This window comes from Mugil cephalus, chromosome 5 (assembly GCF_022458985.1).
Source record: "Mugil cephalus isolate CIBA_MC_2020 chromosome 5, CIBA_Mcephalus_1.1, whole genome shotgun sequence".
Lineage (NCBI taxonomy): Eukaryota > Metazoa > Chordata > Actinopteri > Mugiliformes > Mugilidae > Mugil > Mugil cephalus.
In genome coordinates, this window is record NC_061774.1 from 5,305,748 (window position 1) to 5,323,431 (window position 17,684).

Here is a 17,684-nt window from a genome sequence, read left to right on the forward strand (position 1 = left end):
TTACAAGACCTCTAAATTCAGAAGTTTTATTCGTATGGTGCATGAAAGATTACAAAGCAGAAGAATGCATTTTATGTTGCACTCATTGTACTGTTTCAGAGATTACTGTCAGGAATGTCTACAGTGTGCTGTGTTTCTTATCACACTGCACTTAGTAAAGGCAGTTTGCACTGAAAAATACATGCAGAGACAGTTTACCAAGTTTACCAACCCCTAAATTAATTCTATTGTCTGTGGGTTCATTCATACCTCAGATTCAGGTGTGTGTTATATACATGTGGCGGGGCGGTAGGGCTAATAAATTGTACTTAGTTATTTTACACTGAAATCAGTATACTTGTTGCCAGACAACGCCACCTCAGGTACTCACCCTAAGGACATTACTATTACCAGATCTTCGGTTTTACACAATACAGGTCCGTTGCTCGGCAAGCAAGAGACGTGGCCCATGAAATTAGTCACAATAATATTTTATTAATACAAAGGATCCAAACAAAAGAAAATGCAAAAACAAAAGTTAATCAAGGACTTCGGCCTAAAAGTAGATAGGGCAAGCGAAAGGAGGGGTCCCCAAAGTAAAAGTTCCCCCAGACACACGTGAAAAGAGCACACCCGTGAACGACCCACATCCCTGGAAACGGCACAGCAGACAGGAGGATCTCCTACGATCACCCACACCACTACAGGCCGTCAGCCCCTGAAACAAAAAGAAAAGCACCAAATATAATCAGCAAATATACAAAGTTAAAATATCACCAGATAAAATGATAAAACTGCTAATACAAATCAAATCGCCAGCATCAATTGGACACAATCGGAATTGAGTGAAAAACGAAATCCGAAAGTGTGAACCAGATAAAAGGGGTCACGAAACCCTCACTAAAAAAAGAGCGGACGCTGGCAGCCAAGAACGGGCTGCTACGAGCCGCGGCGAAGGCGAACGACCCAACCACAGGTGGGCGACCAGCGCAATAGGACGGACGGCAGCAAAGCACCGCAGCACGCCGGAGCCAGCCAAACCCGAACCGGGAAACAGCTACACGGACGGACAGGAACTTGAAGCAGGACAAAGCAGCAGAGGTCATGCAGACGGAAGGGAGCCAATGGAGGTGATGGACTTGATCCTACTTAGACAAAAAAAGGAAATTAAATACCCGATCGCTCCCCCCACAGGACAGGTTAGACTCAGAAAGAATGAACTACATACCTTATGGTACAGCACCTGTTCATGCAACCAGTGAGACGAGGCAAGAGCAGCGAGCCGCTACCAGCATTTACCTGTGACCACACTACATTAAACTACTGATAACGAGAGATCCAGCACAACGAGAGAGGATACGCACCAGACAAGGAGACCACATGGAGCCAGAATCCACCCACAGCCCCTTTGTCACAGCACAAGAAATAGTTAAGGCTCCCGCAAATACAAAACTGGCAAAAACGTACGCGGCCCCCGGAGTTACCTGTTGCAGCCACACAGGACGTCCCGGAAATTACGCCAGCGGGAGACAGAGGGAGGAGGCGTAGGAGGGGCCGCTCTTTTATCCACGACCCCATCATAATTGGCTCCTGGCCACGCCCAGCCGCATAATTATATGCTGCTACATTCACATTTGATGTTACTGTGAAATCATTGTGTTTATATCACTTTTTACATGTAAAGGTTAAAAATGGATCTTATGAAGTTGGAGAAAGCTATAGCTCTTGTTTTCATGCTAAGCTACACTAAGCATCTCATTGTTTCAGTTTAGTGTACCTCAAAAGAAATATGTAAAACCTGAATGTTACCAAGAAAAATATTTTAAATGACAAAGGCCATGGACAAATACATTCAGGGGGTCCTGTCTGCAGGAATCATCCTGTCGTGCTTTGTCCTTTGTTGTAGACTGATGTGATGAAGAAAGAAGTGCTCAATGCTCTTCTCTTGCATTTAAAAAGGTTTATTTCAAGAAAGAACCCCTTCCGAATCTGAGAGAGATTCTCTAATCTCCTCTCTCGTTCAGCCAAGAACTCCCATTCATAAACAAAAAAAATCTCCTTACATCTTGTTAGTTGTACGAGCTGACATCTGGTAAATAACCTTTTGACCTTTAAACTTTGTATACATTCCCCAAACCCAAAGACAGGAAAAAGACACATAGGAAGGGTGACAAAAGAGAAAAACAGAAAGATACTACACCTTTTTTGTGGAAAAGAAGGGCAAGAGCCTCCGGCCCTGTATTACTTACCAGGGCCTAAATAACATCAAACTGAAGAACCGCTACCCTCTGCCTCTCATCTCTTCTGCCTTTGAGTCTCTTCAGGGAGCCTGTATTTTCACCAAGCTCGACGTACGCAATACTTATCACCTCGTTCAGATCCACAAAGGGGACGAGTGGAAAACAGCATTAAACACACCCAGCAGCCACTACAAGGTGGCTGGTCAAGCAAGTTTTTGATGGTTTTACCCACAGAGTTTTCCTATATAAACCTCAACTTCCCACCAGTCTCTCAGAACTGAAGAAGCCACTTGAATAAGTGGCGAAACGTCTTCAAGAAAGTCCAGTTGCCCTTATTCAATGCCTTTTGGATTCAAAAATGCTATAACATGTATGTAACTTTTTGGCCACGCAGCTTGTGATGTTTTGTGTTCAATATACAGTATATGTCTCCATAGTCCAGTCTCTCTTTTGTGCCCTATCACAGTGTGTAATTCTCAGTTATTGTTAAGTAATGAAGCTCACCGTCTCTGACCACATCCAGCAGTTTTTTGATGTAAAACTTTCATGGTATCTGTGGATGAGGTATGTATATGGTAAAGGGACTGTTGCATGTCATTTCCTGACTTACCTCTTGTTTCAAAATATTCTGAAAAGGAATATTGCATTTGGTCACAATTTTAGTTGTATTGGTCCGTGGATAACATGTTTCACACTACCAAAGAATTGCTCTGGAGAGAGACTGCAAGCAAGCTGAGACATCCTGTGAAGGGGCTGGGTGCAACTTGAGAAACCAGGCAGAAGAATTTTCCACAAAAGAAGCATTTAGTCCAAAAGCAGGCAAAGGTCGAAAACAGCAAGAAAACATACACAGGTACATACAGGTCATACACAAAAGACAAGTAGTGAAAAAACACGAGAGAGCTTCAACACAAAGAGCCAATAATTAACCTGGATGGAGGGTTGGGGGGATGGGGGAGGGGGAGGGATGGGGGTGCAATGATGGTTGGCAGACCTCTGGTACCCCATGTTAGTACGAAGGAGGGCTGTCCGAGCCTACCCCCAGGTGAGGTGACACATCAGGGAAAAGTGGAGGTATCCTGACCAAACACTGTGAGGGCAAGATTGGAGCTGCATCGTTGTTTGCGTGATCTGGTGCTATGAGACAGGGTTGAATCTGGTGAACAACAACGCCCACCTGGCCTGCCTGGAATTAAATCTCTTAGCTTCGGGGATGTATTCCAAGTTTTTGTGGTCAGTCCACACTAGGAATGGTTGCTCCAACCAGTGCCTCCACCCCTCCAACACTAATTTCACTGCCAGAAGTTCCCGGTTCCCCAAATTGTAGTTGTGTTTAGCAGGGGAGCGCTTCCAGGAGAAAAGAGCACAGGGATGAACCTTGTTGTCATCAACAGAATGCCGGGAAAGGACAGGCCTGATCCCCACATCAGAGGCATCCACCTTGACACTGAACTGGAGCTTGGTGTCGGGCATTTACAGAATAGGTGATGAAGAGAACCTCGATAGAAGGGTAGGGAAGGCTGCCTCTGACTTGGGACACCAGGATAACTTACAGGTTGAGGAAGTGAGGGCATGCAAAGGAGCAGCAATTTGGCTGTAGTTCCGAATGAAACAACGATAAAAGTTGGCAAAGCCCAAAAAACGTTGGAGCTGTTTGCAGTCTTACTTTTCTGCCTTCACAAATAGTTGATGCTGGAGCAGCCGCTTTAGCGCCAGGTGAATGTTCTCCACGTGTACCTCTTTGGTTCTGGGAAAAGATCAAAATATCATCAAGATAAACAAACACAGACACAGACTCTGAGGACATCATTGACCAGGGATTGAAAAAGCGGGGGGCATTGCTAAGACCAAATGGCATCGCAAGGGATTCTCGTCGGCACCAGAATCAAGGAGGGCGGACAGGGTAAGGGAATTCTTGGGAAAAGGAAAGTGTTGAACTGGGGTCAAGGAACATGCAGGTTCTGGAGGTGGTAGAGGTGTGGCTCATGAGTAGGCCTCCGGTCACTGGTGAGCCTGACCTTTTACTGGCCAAGGAGCAAAGAAGTGACCACTACGCCTACAGGAGAGACAAAGTCCCTCACGCTGGCGGCACTGTCGTTCCCCCTGGCTCAAGCAGGTCCGACCAACCTACATGGGCTCCCCCAAGGGCATGTAAGCGTCTGGGGCAGGACGGGTTAGGGGTGGAAGGCATGTCAACCACAGAGGTCTTTGTCATGCAAGTCTGCCTCTGACACTGGAAAACCTTGCTCACAGCTGCTCGCACTCCTGCAGTTGGTTGTCAATCTTAATAGCGAGTTCCACAAGTGTTTCAAAAATGGTAGGAGAGTCAACCATAACAATCCATCCTTAATATCCTCAGAGAGGCTCAGGAAAAAAGCAAGAGCTGCAAGAGCCTCATCATTCCAATGACTTTTGGAAGCTAAAGTGCAGAATCTGATGGCATGATCAAAAACACTTGCCTTGCCTGAGATTGCCAAGGGCACGGGCTGCGTCATGGTCTGACAAGGGTTGACCAAAAACATGACCCAGAGCAGTACAAAAGTCAGTCGCAGAGTCACAGATTGAGAAACGTCTCTCCCACTCCACAGTGGCTCACTCACATGCTCGCCCTGTGAGATTAGTAATCATAAATGCTACTCTAGTACGCTCAGTGCCAAAGGTAACAGGCTGTAGTTCAAAAGTTAGTGAGCAAAGAGTTAAAAAGGAGTGGCATGTTTCAGGATACCTTCTGAAGGGGGTTGCATTAGGCTCTGAAAGCTGACCTGAAGGGTAGAAACAGATGGACCAGTTGTCACAGGAGTCATAGAGTCAAGACGAATCATGACTTGGCTAGCTTGTGCTGTCAGAGCCTTCAACTGCCCGGACATGGACTGAACTCCAGGTCTCAGGCAGGAGGGTGTCTGCTCCAGCTCAGTGAGACGTCTCTCCTGTATTGCCAGAGCATAGGCAAAAGTATCTCCTTTTGCTGGGTCCGTCATGGCCAGATTGCACATCCACTTTAAATGAAGTTAAATAAGTGAGGTTCAGGAAGAAGACCACGCCTCAACCATCCAATTACTCACACCTACCTATATAGGCACACATGACCTCTCCTCGTATGTTTGGCGCAGTTCTCAACGAGTTCGTTAGCACTGATACTACTCACCAGATCATGGATCTCAATTTGGTCCTTGGCGTCAGACAGCCATTCTTTCAATTTTCCGTCATTTCAGAATCTCCTATTCTTTCCACCTCCTCTCGTCCGCCTCCAGCTAACATAACATCATTCATTACCCCCCATCCACCTCCTCCATCACATCCCGAGAGAGGCAGTCCCCGACGCTGCTCACTCGAACCAGAAGCCGGCACAGACAGCTGGCAACAAGCAGCTCGCGACAGCAAATCCTCCAAGGTAACTATGTAGACCTAACGGAGCTCATCTTACCTCCACTTTATTGCAATACCCACACTTGGGAGCTTTCCACCCCCCCAAGGCTCAGGAGTTCTTAAATTAGAATCTCCCCAAAGCTCAAGAGAGATCACACCCACCGAATTCGCATTCGCTTTTTCCCTTTATCGAGATGTTTTGTGCACTTCATTCCCGAACCGCAGAGCAGAATTCAATGCCTACATGTCCACCCTAGACCTTGCCTTGAGGTTCAGAGGCAGCAGCTTCTACGTGTACCACGTCCTTTTCGCCTTACAGGCTGCAGGAAGACTCCAGCAATTTAATCAGGACACATACTGGGATGGCCCTCGACTCTGAGCTTTATTGCAGAGTATTTGCTGCAAAACCCAAGGTAGTCGACCAATTACTAGAGAAAGAAATCAAAGAAGGTTTCATGATAGCCCCATTTCCCCTTCCCCCTTCTCCATGTTCCGAATTAGCCCCATCGGAATAGCTACCAGGAAATATTCAGGTTAAAAGAGACTCATCATCGACCTTTCCTCCCCCCATGGCTCCTCCACACCAAGCATTAACAGCCTCATCCCAAGCACAGACTTCTCTATGCACTACGCCTCATTCGACCATGTCATCAGCCTCATCCGCCTAGCTGGTCACGGGCCTGACTGACCAAAGCTGATATCACCAGCGCCTTCAAGGTCCTGCCTTTACAGCCTGACTTTTGGAGGTTTTTCGGCGTAGCATGGAAAGAGTCCTATTACTTCGCAGTTCGCCTCACATTTGGTTGCAAAAGCAGCCCGAAAATCTTCGACTCCCTATCAGAAGCCCTCTGCTGGATCCTCATTAACAACTATAAGCTTCCTTTCATTGTGCATTTGATGGATGATTTCCTCACCATCACACCCTCATCTGTTCCCCCGCATCACATCCTTACCACATTTATATCAGCCTTCACCGATGTCGTTGTCCCCCTTTCCACTAAGAAAACAGAAGGACCCCTCACCTCCCTCGAGTTCCTCTGCATCACTCTTGACTCAGTTTCATTCCAAGCCTCTTTGACACTAGATAAAATTCACCGCATTTCTTTGCTGATGTCCAACTACTTCCTAGCCCCCAGCTGTTCCAAACAAAGCTTCTCACCCTTCTCAATTATCTCAACTATGCCATCCGCATCATTCCCCAAGGTAGACCTTTCCTTTCGCACATTCTGTCATTGGCCTCTGCCACTCCTTAACTTCTTGACTTCATCACTCTCGACCCAGCCTGCAGAATGAAACTTAAAATGTGGCACCATTTCTTGTCATCTTGGAACGGTATTTCCTTCTTCTATGACGACATCATCTCCCAACCCGACAACATCCAGCTCTACACAGACGCAGCGCCCTCTGTTGGATTTGGGAGATACCGCAGGGGATGCTGGTTTGCTTCCCAATGGCCCCCAGAATTGTCAGCACTGTCGCAGTCCTCCATCCTGTACGAGTTTTACCCCATTGTCATCGGAGCCCTTCTTTGGGGGCATGAGTGGTCCAAAGAGGTCATTCTCATCCACTCTTACAACATCGTCACCGTAAACATCATTAATAAAAGCCATCCCAAATGCACATCATGCAATTCACTCACCCTGACTCAGGTCCAACACCGATTTATCATCCGTGCACGCCTGGTTCCAGGCCACATGAACGCAATTGCCCACTCTTTGTCTCTTTTCTCCTTCCAGAAATTCAGGTCCTTAGCTCCAGACCCAGATCCTCATCCAATTTCGTTTTTTCAGACACCTCAGCTCCACCTCCTCACATCCGCTTGGCAGTCGACCATCCTAAACAGTCTTTCATAATAGCAACACAAATCTGGTTCCACTTCCATCTCTGTCAGGTCCTGACCCTATCAGGGATACCTGATAGGGTCATTTCGAATCGGGGCCACATCCACCACTGACAGCCAAGGCATTCCCGACCACGTCATTAAATTACTTGGAAGATAGACATCCCAAGCCTACCACGGCTACATTCACGACCACCCCGACGACATTAGAAGAGCCCATCTCCAGCGGTGTAGGAGTTGGTGTTTCCAGAGATTATGCCCCCACCCTGAATCTCACTCCCATTCATCAGGTCATTTCCTCGACCCTTTCATCCCCTTCTCCTTGACCCTTTCGTCCCCTTCTCCCCTTCATCCCCTCAACCCTCGATCCCTCCATTCCTTCCGTTCTACGTCCCATTTTATCCCTTCCCTTTAACGTGGTTAAATAAACTCTTTATCCAATCAAACGTGGTCTTGTTAGTGAACTGGACTAAGTGGAGTTGACTGCAACAGAGTGCGATTGTAGTCTTCACACCAAACAAAGTAACCTGACTGGAAAACACTCCCACTGTCCAAACAATGATCTGATGTGCTGAGATTGGTGAATTGCGTGAACCGTGTAGATAGCTAACATGTTGATGATTGGCAGATGAATTAAAATCTTTTTTTCACAACAGTGGATCAGACACAAGATAAATAAGTTGGTGAACTATAGTGCAGTGCTGCGATGAAACGGGATTACTGTTTTAAAAAATTACTTAAGGTTATCCAAAAACATATAGAGGTTAAATATATAATAGGTTATAATATATAAAACATTTAGAGTTGTTTTCTTTATATTTCACTGTGACACTGAACTGATTTTTAGATTCAGTTCAGTTCACTCACAAGGCAAAACGGGGTGTAGAGGATGCAGTCTCACACTTTTAGATGTCACTACACATCTGGACTTTGCTCAACCACACACCAGGATTTTATTCATGGATTTTTCTTCTACTTTTAATACTGTACTCACTGGCACCCTGCTACGCCAGCTATCTGACCTTCAAGTCCACCACACACGGATTTTATGGATCAGGAACTTTTAAATAGTACTTTTAAATTGTTTTAAACTTCCCCAGGGCTATGTTCGGTTTCCAATTCTCTTCTTTGTTTATACCAACAACATCTTTTGTAGCAGAGAGGGAATAACATTGACTGAAATATGCAGACAACATGGCCCTGGTGGTCTACATGATGGACATCCATGCTCTGTCCCAATACCAGGAGACAGTCGACAGCCTGGTCTAAGCATTTACTGAAAACCAAGAAGCTGTGGGGCCAGAGGGAAAACCCCATCTCGCCTGTTCCAACACATCAGTATCCAGTGTCAGTAGGTGGAACAGGTCGAGACGTTTAAAGATCTGGAGACAGAGGTGGACACCTGCCCGTCCTTCACACAGCACACTGGCTCTGCGTACAAAAAAGCACAACAGTGTTTCTACCTTCTGAGGAAACTCAGGACTTCCGACGTCTGCAGCAATATTTTAACACTGGTTTACAGGGCAATCAATTCTCACCTTCAAAATTTCATCCTGGTACAGCTTTCTCACAATTAAACATAAAACAAAACTCTCCTGCACCAGTACAGCTGCTCAGTGATGAGAAAAGCCACTCTGATCACTGAGGACCCCATCAGGCAGGCAATAAGACTGCCTGATGATATCTTATCTTATCTTATCTTATCTTATCTTATCTTATCTTATCTTATCTTATCTTATCTTATCTTATCTTATCTTAGGGGTTTTTTATCATGTAAACACTTTTTTAAAGTTGACAGCTGTTCTCTCTCTCCACTGCACTGCACTCTTGCACTGCACCGTGCAAGACAAAGCCACATGCAACAACTGCACTGACAGGCTGAAACTGTGGGTGGCCATTTCTCTTCCTTTGACCCACAACTGATGCTGTTCAATGAGAAAGCCTCTGTATATGTATCAACAGGATGTGTAGCTAGGCTAAAGCTACAAGAAGAGAAGTTCTTCATCAGAATTCTAATTGTACTTTAGTTACTTGTTGTAACTTTTTGTTGTATTTCCACTTACAGTTACAAGGTCCTTGTGTAGTTCACTATATCATATCATATAATGTATTGTTTTTATTGAATAACATAACTTTGAATTTTTCACTTACAGAACCATTCTATTTTTGCCTTTTTAATTAACTGATTAGATGGTTTACAGATTTCTTCATGTTTCACCAATTTGTCTCTACTGACATACATTGTGCCATATTCTTAAACAACACACCAGTTGTATGTGCCAATTTTTTCTCCCTGTTAAGATGGTTATATTTTACTTAGTACTAAGGTACTTGTTTATATTCTGGAAGGATCAGACAGAGTTACTCCCACTCACACAATAGACCTCTACTCAAAACAGACTGTATTAAAATATAAGCAAACACAAAATAACAACAACATGCAGTTTATTGTATATACTCAAAAACTATAAGTTTGGAAACAATATAAGGGGTGTTCAAATATCAACATTTTTGCACCTTCTATTGTTGCACAAGATGCATAAGGCAGAATGTTTTTCATTTTGTTTTTTTCGACTCATGGTGGAGGTTTGGCACATGCACTACGCAACATGCGCAGTTCACAGGAAAAAAAAAGCACTGACTTCTGTGAATCAACCATGTCCACCACACTGTGATGAATGTGGTCTGTATCTTTTCCATCAGCCTTGCACACACAGTGTGTGCTCTGAGAACTAATTTCTTTGAACTGTATGTTTCATGATTGGTTGATTTTGATGGAGGTATTTTGATATATTTGTAGTGTATTTATAACATAAATAAAAGAGGAACAATAAAGGATACCCACTTTGCACCTGTTGATTTAAGCAGACACACTGCATGTTTTTTTTTATCATTAGTTTTTCCAGCACAAGTGGATACGAAGGAATTTACCTTGCAATATTTCCTTTTAAGTAAGTAAAACTAAATAAAATAACCAGGGCCTAGTATGAGTGGGAAGATGACAGTTCAGCCCCTCTGTCTGTGACGCTACGATCTGGGCTGGTCTAAAGGCCAAAACAGTGAGAATGACAGGAAGAAAGCTGCTTTGAAATCACACCTTACTTTGACAGCCTAGCCACAGCACTGCTCTAGTTTCTTTGCTCTGTTTGTTAGTAGTGATGGTACTTTATCATGTGTCTGTTTGCACTGTGTATTTACCATCATTTCACATAAAATCATGGACAAAAGAGTCTGTAGACAGAGACTGTGTCACTCAGTTTAATCTTGTAAATAAAGCTTTCGGCGTTATTGACGTAAACAACGTTAAAGTGAGAAGTGAGACAGAGAGAGAAGGGCGGTGGCTCCTTCCCGACCCAGGACCTTTTGAGTATGTAGCTTACCTTGTAATATTTATACCACTGTTACCTTTATTTTTTAATGAAATACAACAAGAAAGTGTCAGACACTCTGCATGAAGTCAAAAAAAAGGTTAGAGCCAGCCGCCCGTTAAAATAATCTCCGACAGACAGAGACGCAACGCGAGTTGCATTACTCTGTACCACGTCCGAACGAACCCATGTTTACCAATAAAAACAAACCTGAAGCTGAAGAAACTCTAAACGTTAACAGAAAAGACTGAGAGGCAGAGAGTTGTTGTGTCAGAGTGAGCAGAGCGGGACACAGGGGAGGGGCGCGGCACGGCGTCTATCACAGGACGCAGACACAGTCAGATAACCAATGAGAATTTTCATTCAATCCGAGCACAGATATTGACTCATATTACTCGTACCGTACCGGGTATTCGTTTCAGCCGAGTATCCGGCTCAACTCTAGTATTTATTTAATTTGAAAATTGAATAACTGACGGAAAGATGTCCTCCTCCTCCACACTAGGTGGCGATATGTTAATACGACCCACTTTCCGGTTGACCTATTACGACATATAATAAACGAGAGTCGTTCATGCGACAGACCAGCATTTCAAACAGTAGTACATTTTTATTTATTTATTTTTTATTTAGTCTGTAATGTACACGCTACTTCTGGTGCAGATAAGATGCATGCTATCACTCAGATGGTTCTTCTACTGGCTCTGTTTAAGATAAGATATGCTTTTATTCATCGTACAGTGGGGAAATTCTTGTTAACAGCAGCAGACATTCAACATTTACAGTGCACATATGGGTGGACTTAAAAATAGAATATAAAAATATCAAAAAATATATGAAAAAGCTATATTAAAACAAACAAGGCAGTGTTCAAGTAAGGAAGAGGGTATGCTTATAAATATGAATGTACATATATGTTCACACATCTCCTGTTGGCAGGAGATGCAGACAGTGCAAAACAATGCAGGTATAAAAATATGTACATGTAGTAAAGATTGAGAGGAGTATTGCACAAATATATGTAAGAGATATTGCACATTAAGTGGGACATATGTAGTTGTGGGTCTACTTGAAGTAGACCTGGTTTTAGAGTCTGACAGCAGAGGAGAAGAAGGACCTGTGATACCGCTCCTGCACCTTGTGCAACGTGGGCGAAGAAGCCTGGCACTGATGGAGTTTTCGAGGACTCTGAAAGTCTCATGCAGGGGATGGGAGGTGTTGTCCATGACTGACGACAGCTTCGCCAATATCTTCCTGTCCTCCACCACCTCCACAGGCTCAAGACTGCAGCCCAGGACTGAGCCGGCTTTCTTCACTAGCTTGTTTACCTTCTTCTTACCTTCTTCATCTGCGACCGGTTTTCATGGATGTTTTTGTTTTCCGGGGTCACACGGCAGCACAGTGGTTGTGGAGCATGGGCACACACGTTATCCTATTAGTTGTCTGATTCAGCTTATACATGCCGGGAAAACCAAATTCCAATCGCATTATCTGTTTATTATAATCGGATAAGGAGAAATTTTAGTCAGAGTAACGTGTTTACATGCACTTAAGTTCTCCAGTTACAGTCCGATTAAGGCAATAATTTGTTTTTTTAACATGCATGTAAACGCACTGACTGTCACTCAGTGCGTTTACATGCACAGCTTAATCGAGCTATCCTTGAAATTCTACTTTCTTACAGTCCTTGTCCCAGTTTACATGCAATGGAGAAAACTGATGGGAACATGTCTTCCTCCTCCACACTAGGTGGCGATATGTGTCTTTTCAGTGGGTTAATACCATGTTAATACAGCCCACTTTCCAGCTGACCTATTACATCCTATAATAAATGCGGCAGACCAGCATTTCAAACAACAATCAGATGGATATTAGTACACTTATTTTAATCTCGTGCGTAATGTTTGTGCTACTTATAGTGCAGATAAGATGTAGACTATCCCTCAGATAGTTCTTCTACCGGCTCTGTTTTCCTTCTTCTTTCTTGGATGTTTTTGTCAGAGAAAACCTTATTCCAATCGCATTATCTGGGTGTTTTAATCAGAACAGAGTAACTTGTTTACATGCATAAACGCACTGACTGATGTGAAGTGTGAAGCGTGAAGTGCCTCACATAAATGAGATCTCTTTCATTAGCACAAGCATGGATATTACTGTAGTTATATCCATGCTAATCTGAATAGCTTACATTAGTAAATGAACAAAAAAAGATTTGCAAATAATCACTTTTGATCACTAGTTTTTGGTCATGTTGTTTTCACCAGTAGATGGAAGTGATAGATATCACTTCCATTTACAACACTGAACAGCACTATGATCCATCTTCTATATTTATCACTTCCATCTTTTATATACAGTAAAATATCATGTGTATCACTTTTTTCTTAAGGTTTTTGTTGTGTATGTTACGGGTCCCATGGATAGGGACCTCCCTGTTAAAACAGGTAAAGAGCAGAGTAAGGAAAACACGATGCGTCTCAGTTTTCCTCCAGAATGTGTCTGAGTCTGATTTATGTTATACAAAATAAAAGCTTTGTTAACAGCAAACATCAGTCTTTATCATACAATTGAGCCGGTTCTGAGTTCACATCAGTATATTCAACTATTCCAAATCTGTTCTCTTTAGACTGCCTCAGTTTCCCTAATGGCTACATTTCCCTTTACACAGTTATATTCAATAACCAGTATCAGTAAATATATTACATGTTTGTCTCATTCAGTACTTTACTGGTCAGAAATCACTATTCACAGTGTGTAATGAAAATCTAGCATGTTGGACGGGTTAGCCCTTTAAGTTCATCTGTCGGCTACACAGAGTTGTTAATAGAGTGCTTGTGCTAAACCAGCTAATCAGCTCAGTCACTTTTAAACAAAACTGAAAATGTTCACATCTTACCAAAATATGTAAGAGGAAAGATACAATGATACAACACTGTAAGTTTATAAAGTGCTGACTAGTATGTTTCCCCTGTAAATAACTCAGGGGAACCACCTTAACCTCTCTGGTTTACATTAGCATTGATAACAAGGTGATAACATAAACAACATTTTCCGGTTATCACACCGTTTACCGACCTGTAAAAGCAGGTGAAGAGCGGAGTAAGGAAAACGCGATGCGTCTGCTTTTGTCTCCAGAATGTGTCTCAGGGAGCGACGGAAGGTGAGGCTCCCTTACCATAATTCCCCGAACACCTGAAGTGGCCACAAATGTTCCACCCCACTGCTTTTAAACTAAAATGACCCATTTTAACTGGTGCTTTAATTTTAGACCCAAATAAACACATACATTATTGAAAAGTGTCTCATAAATGCATATGATTTGCAAATACCAAATTGAAATACCATAATTGTTGCCATTCCCTCTCAGGGGTGCCATATATAATGTAAATTATTTTTGAACATCTGTAAAGTTACCAGACTATATCAGTAAATCACAATATCCCATGTTTGTGGCAGATTATTTGTGGAGTTTGACCTGTCTTTATCACGTCTGAACACAGAACATTGGAAACCCATCCAACATGGTATTAAAACTAAACACAGAATGTGACACAACAGGATGGGAGAAGTTTTCTTGTGATGATGACCAAAGAGAAGCTCAAAATGACAACACAATTAACCTTATTTTAATGTCAACAAAATACAGAAAGCAAACACATGTTACCACACTGAAAGGAAAAGTCGATGCTGTCACACAAACTCAAGACCTCACATTGTAGTAATTATACGTACTTGCATTTTGACTGACAACTGCTTTATGTCGTCCGACTTCATATTGGCACATTTTATGTTGAATAGAGGTGCTGCTGGTTTCAGTGATCTGCTCTGACACCAGAGTACATACACTCTCTGGATTCGTGCCTCTTCATATTTGTATTTCCTTGTTTCATTCTTGTAGAGAAATCCAGGGCTGCATAGTTCATTACCTTTGCTTCACCATCCTGCAAAAGAAGAACAGTATATATATATACATTCACATGTGTGTATATATGTGTGTGTGTGTGTGTGTGTGTGTGTGTGTGTGTGTGTTGTGGCTAAGAGAGTTTGCTTGCAGTCAAACTTATTTTATTTCATCAAATTTTTGTTTTAAATGTAATAATATTTACTGAATACTGAAATATAATTTCTTTACTCATTTATCTATCTAAATACATCAGTTCAATCTTATGTCTGTGTGAATGCATCATACATATTTTCCAAAGCTTGATGATGTGTACATGTGACAAGCAGTCATATTTACCAAATCGTTATCAGCTGTTGATCTGTCATGTCCAAGATGATGGGAGGTGTTTGTTTCTCCTGTCAAATGCAAAGTCATGCAAATGCAAAATTACTTTATGTTGACTGGAGTTACAGTTACACTACACAGTTCCTGATACAGCAAATGTCTTTTAATGACAACTACAATAGAGTATAATACATCTTTATCTCCTCAAATTTAACAAACATGTGAAGTTACTATCCACCACCTGGTTGGGGAAATATGCAAACATGCATGTTGACCTCATAATATATCAGTGCCACTAAGTGCAGCTGATTTAACGTAAAAATCGAGGTGAGGTTAACCTTTGCAATGTTCACAAGGTCGCCTTCTATTTGTGCAGCAAATAAGGCCGACAATCACAGCCACACAGCAGACCAGCAGTCCACCAAGCACAAAAACCACAGGGTCAGATTGTGGTCCTGGGAATCAGAAGATCACAATCAGAAAACATATGCTTAACACCTCCTTTGGATTTCAGTAATTGTCGTTACTAGTAAGTATCCATATTATATATATATATATAGTTAACAGACAGTATTACTTAATGCTGGTGCAAAGCTGTGTCATTTACTTTTCCTTTCCATAAACATCATTGGCAAGTTTTGGCAAGTGATGACCTGTACTTTGCCCACATACACTCACATGCTGTTTTATGACAATTGAAAGGTGATTGAATGGAGTGTAACTCACAGTATAGACACTATACACTATATACACCATACAGTATTCCATGATATCACATACTTTTATGCGATATTTTGTTCTAAATACAGTGTTTAGGGTTAGCTTGACAGTTTTAAGGACATCACAGGCTGTGAATACCTACCTGATTCCACTTTAGTTCCTTCACCAAACAGTATCTGTCCACATGTGACCAGAGCACAGTAGTAAGTCCCAGCATCAGAGAAGTTCTGTATAGTTTTTGACAGGTGATATATACAGCTCCTCCCCACACCTTCATCAGTGGTGTTACTGTGAGTGTAAATTACACTTGGATGAAATCCTCCTGATCCAGTTCTGAACCAGTGGACCCTGTGTTCACCTGGACACTGGACTCCACTTTCATTGCTCCTGGAGAGAAGTGAACACTGGAGAGTCACTGAGGCTCCCAGCTGGACGGACGCTGTCTCTGGAGTTTGTTTCACATAAACTGACAGCTGCTGATTATTATCTGTGAAATGTACATTAAAAGAGAAGTATGAAAAAGAATGAATGTATTAAATTAAATTTGTCGGCAAGAAGCAACTAACACAATGTAGGTTATTACCCTTCACAGCCAAGAAGGATCCCATGGTAAAAGTCTGTTGAATCTCTGTTCCTGCTTGACAGAAATAAGTTCCTTCATCCTCTTTCTTTACATGTCTGATGGTGAGGACACGATGATCATCTGTTTTATTGACTCGGAAACGTGAGCTGTTAAATGGTTCAATCAGTTTTATTTGGTTATAAACTCCTGATGCAACAGTTTGGACCATTTTTCCAAGAGGCTGCTTATGCCACTGAAAAAATCTTGATTCTTTCCCAGAGATTGGACAGTAAAAAGAAACATTGCCACCAAGTTCAATCTCAGTCAAAGAGACCAGATGAGGAACCTCTGCAGTCTGAATCAGGGCTGAAGACAAGAGACAGTAACAGTTACAACACAAGAGGGGAAAAGCTATAACTCATGTAAATATCTGTCATCTCTAGCAACATAAGCTTTTCTGATGTGTTCTTTCACACATAATTAAACAACACAGCAGCAGTTCTCATAGTATAGATAAATTTCACTTACATGTTGTACTAAGCAGAATCAAAGCAGCCAGTCTTCCGATCATTGTGCTACAGCAGACTTGTCTCACACTACACTACTGATGCCGTCCCACCAAATGGAAGGTTAAGTCACAAGACAATCAAGGCTGACAATCCACAAATCAAAGTGATTGGTTGAAAAGTAACTGAACTTGCCCCCTACTTGAGGGGGCAAGCACGTAGTCCAAATTTAAATGGAACGACACAAATAGCAAAGCAAACTATACAAGATTTATTTTTCCCCAGCAGTGTCTATTCTGACACTTTTATGATGTGATCTTATAGTTTATTACTGAAGCCCTCTAACAACTGTAAGGCCTTCCAGCAAATGTAACATTTATTTCTGTGGATTTTCTGCAGGAGACAACAAGAAAATGCAGCTAAAACTGCGTTGATTACCTTTCATTGAGTTGCTCATTTGAATGCATAGTTTAATGTTTTGTTTTTCGATGTTTTTTGAAAGCCATCAAAGAACAATTTCCAGTTTCATCAGTATTAACTGTCTAATCAAGAAGTATGATATACTTTTTATAATTACTGATGATTTGAAAAATGATTTAAGGTTACTCCAAAACATGTAGAGGTTAAAGAAAACATTTAGCGTTGTTTTCTTTATATTTTTCCATGACACTCCAGAACTGATTTCTAGATGCCAAACCAAAACCATTTCACATGTTTCCGCCACAAACATATTCACATTTATCTCAGGTAACTCATTCCAATCAATATTGGCATAAAACTTTAAAAATTTGCAGTTAAAATCTTTATCTGACCCCGCATCTTGTTGGTTTCCTGGGTGGTTTGCAAGGCTACTTCTGGTTTTGTAGGTCTGGTTC

At 42.2% G+C, this 17,684-nt stretch overlaps 1 protein-coding gene and 1 pseudogene across 1 annotated transcript; one reads left to right on the forward strand and one right to left on the reverse strand.

Annotated features, from left to right (window-relative positions):
- The first annotated feature begins 4,171 nt into the window (after window positions 1–4,171).
- LOC125008528 lies at window positions 4,172–7,438 on the forward strand (annotated as a pseudogene).
- Window positions 7,439–14,405: 6,967 nt separating this feature from the next.
- Window positions 14,406–16,223, reverse strand: LOC125008529 (the record flags this gene model as incomplete). Its single annotated transcript, XM_047585814.1, has 4 exons — window positions 14,406–14,734; window positions 15,034–15,092; window positions 15,360–15,476; window positions 15,884–16,223. Coding segments are annotated over 4 exons (645 nt in total), but the record flags the coding sequence as incomplete, so codon positions are not given.
- Window positions 16,224–17,684: the final 1,461 nt, after the last annotated feature.